General features: G+C 43.1%; 1 protein-coding gene across 1 annotated transcript in view; it reads left to right on the top strand.

Annotated features, from left to right (window-relative positions):
- The first annotated feature begins 329 nt into the window (after positions 1–329).
- LOC115817139 (protein O-GlcNAcase) overlaps positions 330–9,540 on the top strand; it is a 13,808-nt gene continuing 4,597 nt past the window's right edge. The window contains exons 1-8 of the mRNA XM_030780384.1: positions 330–369; positions 1,197–1,248; positions 4,604–4,701; positions 5,159–5,289; positions 5,955–6,126; positions 6,355–6,453; positions 6,794–7,063; positions 8,886–8,972. Of these exons, the coding sequence (XP_030636244.1) occupies positions 330–369; positions 1,197–1,248; positions 4,604–4,701; positions 5,159–5,289; positions 5,955–6,126; positions 6,355–6,453; positions 6,794–7,063; positions 8,886–8,972 (949 nt within the window). The remainder of the gene's footprint in view (positions 370–1,196; positions 1,249–4,603; positions 4,702–5,158; positions 5,290–5,954; positions 6,127–6,354; positions 6,454–6,793; positions 7,064–8,885; positions 8,973–9,540) is intronic.

The raw sequence follows: 9,540 nt of genomic DNA, 5'->3' as shown, positions 1-9,540 counted from the left end.
ATAATTCCGGTTTCTATTTACTCTAGAAATTGATCAATAAAGTCCATTTTTAATCGGTCTCAAGTATATAAAGGCTTGTTTTTTTCAGCCGACTATCGAGAAGTCTAGCATCCTCATACTCCGTCCATCCTCTCCAATCACACCTTACAGTTGGCAGTGGGTCCGATTTTGCTTTGGGAGGATGCGGCGCTAAGGGCGAATATCTAAGCGACAGCTCGGAGGATGGAAAACGATATTCCCTAGTACGCGACACAAAAGGAGAGAGGAGTTTGTGGTATCTTCGAGGGGATCTGTTCTGATTTGGAAGCAAGGAAGGAACAGGCGTGACAATGGAGAAGAGAGACGAGTTTTTGTGCGGGGTTGTTGAAGGTATGTCACTTCAAAACACGATTACAGTAAAACCTGACGGACAGGCAGAAATACCATTTTCAGGGACATTTCTTGTATTATTTACTTCAACGTGGAATTTAACTCTATGGACCTGAGATTAACGCGTTTATTACAAATCGGTCAAATGCCTGCAATTATTGATTAATTGTTGATAATATACCGATACGCTAGGTTATTCGTTAGGCTAAAGAACCCGTTACTTCATAATCATCAGAAGGGCTGACAGGGAAAAACATTGCATCGGTTTATAGGCTAGTAGGGCAAGTCATTATATGCAGTACACTCAATGCATTATGGGTATTCTTAGATATAACCCAAGTGTAGATGGGGCGAGATAGGTAAAGAAGAGATGGGGAGAGCGAAAGAGTTAATTCTGTAGCCATCTTCCATAGGTCCCGTGTCCCTAGTTAGACTAATGCTTGATAGTGATTTTGTTTTAAATCATATTGGCTCTTCACATGACAGGGGAACAGCAGTTTTGTACAGAAGTTAATCCAAGTTGTTCTCAGCATTAGTGTATTGATTTTCCAATGCTTTTAAGACAGGCGTTACAGTAGCTATATGATAAACATTCAGGTAGCGTTTTTCAGAACAGGTCAGAGTTTCCAATGTGTGTGTGAGTGTGTGTGTGTGTGTGTGTGTGTGTGTGTGTGTGTGTGTGTCTGTCTGTCTGTCTGTCTGTCTGTCTATCTATGTATATGTGTGTGTGTGTGTGTGTTAGGGAGAGAGAAAGAGAGAGAGAGAGAGAGAGAGAGAGAATGTGTATTAGGCTCACATTTGTCCATGCCTCTCTCTCTCATTTACAGGTTTCTATGGTCGACCATGGTCTATGGAGCAGAGGAGGGTCCTTTTCCAGTGGTGAGTTGTGTCACTGTTATGTGTGTCTAAATGGATTTTGAAACTGTGACGCAGTCAGACAAAGGGACAAACGTTTTTCAGCTAAAATCTCGTCCAGTCTGTCCCACGGGCCGTCTCCGTCCGGGATGAATGGTGGCATAAGCGGTGCCAGGGTGGCACATCATGGCACTGCGGGCACAGTATTCACCCTGGATAGTCTGCGGAAGACCCGGAGAAACAGCGGGCAAACCCTGTTTGTGGTCATTCATTACTGAGAGGGTATACACGGCCCTCTGGTTACGGCTGAGAATCTGTCTATTTGTCTATACATATCTATAATAGAGTCTTACAGTGTACACATGTACTGATAATACTACATGCAACCATTCTCCCCCAATCACTCCTCTATGTCTTATTTGTGTACAGTTTGTAAATCTAATGCCATTGCTTCCATGTGATATATGTACAGCTGTGTGTGTGTGTGTGTGTGTGGTGTGTGTGTGGATATGTTTTTGGCAAATGATGTTTGATTCTGATTTTGATCATGATTCAATGACCTGTGTATATATGTTTGTATGTATGAATGAATCTATCTGTCTATCTATCTATCTATCTATCTATCTATCTATCTATCTATCTATCTATCTGTCTGTCTGTCTGTCTGTCTGTCTGTCTGTTTCATGTGTGTATTAAAGATATTTTTGACCATAGGATTTATAATTCTGCTGATGCATGGAACTTTGAAGTCATGAGATGGCATGGGGGTGTTCGTTAGACAGCTTGCTTTGTTAAGTCATGTTATTCCTCCAAACATCTCGTGATGTCACCAGTGAGTGTGTGTGGGGTACGGCAGTGATGAAGTTGGGCGTAGGAAGTGTGGCAAATTACTTTTTCACAGTGACTGACCTGGCACCGGTGCCAGCATGGTGCCGCTGAGCTGCAGTGTCACACATCTAGTCACATTGACATCACCACACTAGGAAACTGTTGAACCCAAATGGCTCCTTTGGTCTGCCCATTCAGCCAGGCTGAGAATGAAGGGGAAAACGAGGGAGGTGTGGTCAGATGAGATTTAAAAGACGGAACAGTTTCTGAGAGGAAAAAAATCAAACTCCCACCAACAGTGGTGCAACAAGAACGCTACTAAATTGAGTGTGTGTGTGTGTGTGTGTGCGTGTGTGTGCGTGTGGGTTAATGGTGAGAGATTACAGCAATGCGAGGAGGGGGTGGGGGGGGGGGGGGGGTGCCACCATCTGCACAGGAAGAGAGTAGAGGAGAGAGAACCAAGAGAATGCATCCTGCCCACAGAGGAGGAGAACTAGGCACAGGATGAAAGGACTGGTAGTGAGGAGGAGGGAGAGAGAGAGAGAGAGAGAGAGAGAGAGAGAGAATGATAAAGAAAAAAAGTCATTCTCATTCTCTGTTACATGCTTCAGTGAGAAGAGAGTGGAAACTGCTGATACAGGGCAAAGAGGGAGCAACAGAGAAAGAAAAAAGAGAATTGTAGGTCTGAGAGAAAAGTTGTTAAATGAATGGATGGCGGAGTTAAGAATCAGATGAGTGTGTGTGTGTGTGTGTGTGTGTGTGTGTGTGTGTGTGTGCGCGCACGCGCTTGTGTGTGTGTGTGTGTGTGCTTGTTTGTGCGTGTGTGTGTGTGTGCTTGTTTGTGCGTGTGTGTGTGTGTGTGTGTGTGTGTGTGTGTGTGCGCATAAGAAAAGGAGACAGAGAGAAAAAACAGAGGAGACAGCAAAAGACAGGATGATAAGAGACAGATATGTAACAAATACAGACATTAAACATTTACATCAGCATGGATAGACTGAGTAACGAGAATGAAAGAATGAGGGTGTTGTGTGTGACAGAGAACAACATGCTGCATAGCTCAGGTGTTGGACGGAGTGATACACTGGTGCACAGGCAGGTAAACCTCCAGGGGAACTGTACCTTAATATTTTAACTATGGTCTACCACAACCGTGTCGTATGTAGGGCATCCACCTCACCGCGGACTCATTAAACCGCTAAACCAGCGCTTCGCGACTTCAGAAAACGAGCCCCAGCTGCTGACTGGAAAATTCTGTCTGTGTCCTTCCTATTCCACCACAAGATACATCTCTGCTGGCTTTCCCTTCAGATTTAAAATTGCATTTATGGTCGAGACAGAAACTTTTTTTTCTTTTTTCATTCATTTTTGTCATATTGCATTTTTTCATGCAAATGACGGCCCTCCTGTTTCTTTCCTGTCATAGTCGAAGCATTAGTACCATAGCACTACCATAGTACTACCATAGTACTACCATAGTAGTGCCAGCTGTTATATGAGCAAACCAGGTATCCAATCAGACAGTGAATCTGGCCCCTTATTCCCCTCCCTGGACAGACTCCAGCCTTTTGTCTTTTTCAGTCTGATATTTTCAGTTATAGCATGAAAAGTCTGTAAAAAGAAATCGTCTGCTGTCATTAGTGTCCAGTTTAGTTTAATTTTGTTTTTGTTTACGTTTGATAGCATCATAAAACCATTCAGGATTTTAAAGCAAATGGAGGCGTTTGATGATCTTACCGATCAAATTTCAGTGTTTTCTTTCTCCATGTTAATGGCTTTGTCCCTGAATAAAGGTAAAAATCGGTGTCTGGGACCTTAACGGTATGCTTGGACAGTTCTCCATAATGGATCTCTAAATAGAAATCTTGCACTCACCTTCAATCTCTTGCCCTCCCCTCCTTATCAAAAAAACAGAGAGAGAGAGAGAGAGAGAGAATTGAGAGATGAGATCAGATTTCTGCAGAGTTATCGACCCACAGCGGCTGTTAACTTCGAGTCATTCACCACAGGAAATTTGACCTGCTTTATAATTCATGGAGACTTATAGTAGAACTGCTGAGAACAATTGCTCTCGCGCTCTTTACTACAACATACTGCAAAAACAGCTCTGTTCCATGTTGTGTCATTTCATGGTTTCCAATGGTTGGAATCTTTCGCTTCAGCTTCAAAAGACACAACGCAATCTGTGCCCACAGAGCATGGGTAAAACGCATCATTCGAGAGCTAATTAGAAAACAGGGAGCGTTAATATGATAAAGTTAATTAGGGTTAGGGTATTTCCCATGTGTGGATAATGGCCTAAAACGCAGTGTTTATCTTCTGACTGGAGTTACTGACTGAGTTTTCATGTCACGGTGTTTATGGTAATGATTTTTCTTGTTTACGCAATCTCTCTCTTTAACCCCATTAGTGCAAACTCACCCCTGATTCGTTTTATGAAGTAAAGGTTAACATCCTTTATGTTTATATTAACACATCATGACCCTGGCCCCTCTCTCTTCCTCTCTCTCCCTCTCTCTCCCTCTTTCTCGCACTCACACACACACACATCCAGGATGCAGAGATGGGGTCTGAATACATATCTGTATGGTCCTAAAGATGATCTGAAGCATCGTTTGCTGTGGAGGGAGGTCTACTCCGTCGAAGAGGAAGGTAATGCCTCATGGGTTCACGTGTCCAAAGTCTCAGTGACGTCACGATTAATAATCTTTGAAAACGAAAAGAGCCCTGTTTTATTTTACTGTTTTCTGTATTTATCACGGTTCCCATCCTTAAATGGAAAAAAAAATCCTTTCACTTCATACTGTATTTTACGATCTTTTTTTTCTTTCTTTTTTTTTCAGTTTCCCCATTTTTCTGTCCATCTTTCACCATAATTCTCACTACATCTCCCACTTTCGCTCTCTTTCTCTGTCTCTGTGTCTGTGTCTGTGTCTGTCTCTGTTTCTGTTTCTGTCTCTGTCTTGACTTTCTGCTGATATCTTCCCTCCTCCTTCCTTCCCCCTCTGTCTCTCTCTCTCTGTCTCTCTTTCTGTCTCTCTGTCTCTCTCTCTCTGTCTCTCTTTCTGTCTCTCCCTCTGTGTCTCTCTTTCTCTCTCTCTCTCTCCAGCCCAGTTGAAGACTCTGGTTTGTGAGGCTGAATCTAAAGGGCTGAGGTTCGTGTACGCTCTCTCTCCTGGTCAGGATATAGTGTTCTCCAGTTCCTGTGACCTTACCCTGCTCAAACGCAAACTCAGACAGGTACCCTAAACAGTACCCCTCAATACAACACCATTCAGCTGAGCACTAGACATTTTCACGGTTCTCTTCGCTATAACTCCCCAAATCCATTCTACCGTCAAGCTTATTTCTATAGTGCTCTACACTTCTGCTCAGCTCAGTAATCTCCTTCCTCACACTTCTGAAAGCAGCAGTGCTTAACTAAGTAATAACACAGATCATTGGTTCAGCAATCAGGCCAATGCTGTTCACTTAACGACTGTTCATCTCGATGCTCAGCTCAATACTGTTCCCCCTCACATCGCTGATCCCAAAGCTTCTCGTGTGATTATCGTAACTTTTTACAATTACAGTCCTCAACTCAATGAAATTTAGTGCAATACTACACAGTGTAATATTTCTCCATTCAGTATGGCATGCCGTGCTGTGTTGTTGAGCTTCTGTAAACAAGACTGATCAGCTAATGACTGTTCATCTCAGTGGTTTCAGTAGCCTCACTGTTTAGCACTATACTCCTTTACTCACTTCTGCTTGTCCCTAAAGCTTATCACAAATCCTTCTAGTATTCAGCGACATTTGTTCATGACCTGTCTGTCCCAGCAACAGGTAGTTTTGGTCTCTGTTTAGGAGTGGTGGTACAGTGGTGCTGGCTTTCAAAGCGGTTTCCTCACATTTTTTTTAATCAGGTGGCGGAGCTGGGTTGCCAAGCTTTCGCCATCCTATTCGACGACATCGATCACTCCATGTGTCAGGCGGACACCGAGGCTTTCTCCTCGTTCGCTCACGCCCAAGTGTCCGTGGCCAATGAGATCTTCCGATTCTTAGGGGAGCCACCTGTCTTCCTGTTCTGTCCCACTGGTATGATAACGCTAACGCGCTAAGGCTTATCCGTCTTCCTATTTCCTGTGGCACTTTTTCAACCTCTGAACTCACCTGGTAAATTGTTTTGTGTCATTTGACTGGTTTGAAATGAAAATTCTCTCTCCATCTCTCTCTCTCCCTGTCTTTCTCTTTTGCATTCTTCAGAACTGCAGTAGAGTGAGTGATGTACATATCGTGTTTATCTGTTGTTTTTGTTTTTCTCAGAATACTGTGGCTCCCTTTGTAGTCCCAGTGTGGCTAAGTCTCCGTACCTTCTGACGGTAGGAGAGGACCTGTTGCCTGGTATCTCTGTTATCTGGACAGGTAAGTCAGGCGTTTTCCAATCATTCTTATTTCAGAGGGGAAAAACAGCTCACCGTTCAAACTAACACTCAATATTCATTCAACGTTACAGTTGCCACTGTCTTTAACCTGTACACATACAATGGCTTTAAACACATGGTTTCTGTCAGTATCCAATCCATTTGTAGATTCATCCAGTCAAAGCCTATGTTTTCAAGATGTAATTCCTGCTCAATCCATAAAAGCAAAAAAAAAAAAAAAGAATGTTTTAAATAACCAGTCTCTTCTAAGTAAATAACCTAAATTACCTTTCTCTCCTAAGCTGTTTGAACCTGTTTGTGTCTCTGCGTCTCTCCGGCAGGGAATAAGGTGATCTCTCGGGAGCTGAGTGCTGATTCGCTGGCGGAGGTGCAGTCCGTGTTGAAACGCCCTCCCCTGGTGTGGGACAATCTTCATGCCAATGACTACGACTCTCGCCGCGTCTTCCTTGGGCCCTTCAAGGGCCGCCCCCCGGGCCTCCGGGGCCACCTGAGGGGTCTGCTGCTCAACCCCAACTGCGAGTTTGAGGCAAACTACATTCCCTTACACACCCTCGGCACCTGGCACCAGGCTGGGAAGGAGGAGGGGAAAGGTGAGGAGAGAGAAGAAAAGAAAGTAGAGGGAAGACAGAGACAGAGAGAGAGAGAGAGAGACAGAGAGATAGAGAGAGAGACAGAGACAGAGAGAGCGACAGAGAGATAGAGAGAGAGAGAGAGAGAGAGAGACAGACAGAGAGATAGAGAGAGAGAGAGAGACAGAGAGAGAGAGAGAGACAGACACAGAGAGAGAGGGAGAGAGAGAGAGACAGAGAGAGAGACGGTGTGGCTGTTGAATGAAGAGAGGGATGAAGCAGGAGAGTTTAAGAATTTGAAAAGAGGTAAAGGATGAATAGGTAAATGGGTGTGTATAAGTGTATATAACCGATAAAACAAGATGGAGATGGATGGATGGATGGATGGATGGATGGGTGAGGGAACAGAATTAAGAAGAGTGAAGAACCCTGCCAGGGGGGAAAGGGCGCTAAGACTGATGGTGATTTTCATCCAAACACTGAAAACAACAACTCTTGGGAAAGCTGAACGAACAAAAAAAGTTGTATGAAAGTTACAAAATATGGTAGATCACCACGTAAAATACCATTACATGAACAAATTAAACAAACCGTGGTTTTCTGTGGTTTTGTAGGAAAACTGCTGGGACTGGGCTTTACTTTTTACAAGTCAAATTAAAAATTTGTTCCCGGGTTCTTTCCTTTCTAGTTTTATTCCTTGTTTTGTTAGTTATTGAATGAAAGCGTTCCGTTAAACTGTTATCTCTTGTCTTCTCTCTTTGACATGACTGATGAGTCTCTGGTCTCAGGAGCAATATTAAGCTTGTGGATTCACAAACAACGAAGGAGCTATATTGCCCTTTGCGGGCATATTTTTTTTTTCCTTTGTTCCATATATTATATGAATAAAATCTGATAAAACCGTTTTTATAAAGGTGCTCTCCCAGCCCCGCCGTTTAGTTTGAATATTTAAATACACCAAATCCATCTCGCGAAGCATTAAAAAAAATTGAAAATCCCTAATTGAAAATCCCTATTAGACTCAATGACATAAAATGATGTATGGAGAGTTCGCAAAAAGAAATAAGTTTGTTTGCGAACACCCAGCGAGCCTGAGGCTCTCTTTGCACTTAACTTTGAAAATTGTCGAGAGCAAGAGGGAGCGAAAACGAGAGAGAGGAAGAGAGAGAGAGAGAGAGAGAGAGGAAGAGAGGAGACAAATATAGGCGCTATGACTCATGTTCTTTTGAGAGCCGAACAAGTAGAAAATTGTGTGTAATCAGCTAAGCCCTAGGGCCGGAGGTCGGGCGCCACGGCAACGGAGAAATGAGCACTAAGTGACTCGACGATTATAAGTTATTCGTTTGAACGCTGCGACGGAGGAGTGGAGCTAGACGGAGACGCTGCTTCACGCTCCAGATGACATTTAGCTGCCAGAACGTTCTAGAACACCAGTCTGTCAACCCCCAACCCCTAGCTTTCAGCTTTTTGTTTTAAGCCCCTCCTCTTTCTTGTAGAATTTCTTACAGCTCTGGAAGCAAAATATCGTCTCACAACTTGTCACCCATTCATAAGACATTTACAGGATGAATGTTGTAATCTTCACTGATGCAAACAATTGTCCAGATTGTTTGCATCAGACACATTTTTCCAGAGAATCAATACCCCACATATCTAATTGCAGATATTTAGAGACCCGTTTTCTTTTCTTTTTAAATCAGGTACAGAATTCTGTTCTCACACGGTTAAAGCAGAGTGTAGAATTCAAACCAGTTCAGTCCAGATTCAGAGTCTAAATGCTCTGTTAATAACCAGCCAGTGGCTGGTTGAGAATGTTGTTAATGGTGATGTATGTCTCGTTTAGATGAGGGAGACAGGTATTCTCCAGAGCAGGCCCTGTCTGTTGCACTACATGACTGGATACGGGAGCTCAGTCAGCCCCTACAGCCTGGTATGTTATCCACTGCATCTAACACACAGCAGTTTAGTCCCACAGTGTGTACTAAAATATTGGAACAGTGTAGTCACACAGTGTGTAATGTACTACTGGAAGAGTGTAGACCCACATTGTGTACTAAAATATTGGAACAGTGTAGTCACACAGTGTGTAATGTACTACTGGAAGAGTGTATTCCCACTGTTTGTTCTATAATATTGGAACAGTGTGGTCGCTCAGTCTGTAATGTTGTAATACTGGAAGAGTGTAGTCCCACTGTTTGTACTATAACTTCGGAAAAGTGTAGTCCCACATTCTGCACTATAATAGTGGAAAAGTGTAGCTCCACGGCGTGTACTATAATACTGGAAAAGTGTAGCCCCACAGTGTGTACTATAACATTGAAAGAGTGTAGTCCCTCAGTGGTTATTTTTATGTTGGAAGAGTGTAGTCCCACAGCATGTACTATAACATTGGAAGAGTGTAGTTCCACAGTATGCACTATAATATGACCAAGTGCTGAAATGTTCAGACCACAATAATCATATTTTAGCTTTCTTGAGATGTGAGATAAGATACTGTA

The sequence above is a fragment of the Chanos chanos genome, chromosome 7 (assembly GCF_902362185.1).
Source record: "Chanos chanos chromosome 7, fChaCha1.1, whole genome shotgun sequence".
NCBI lineage: Eukaryota > Metazoa > Chordata > Actinopteri > Gonorynchiformes > Chanidae > Chanos > Chanos chanos.
Note: the sequence above shows the minus strand (reverse complement) of the source record. Positions and strands in the feature narration are given on the sequence as shown.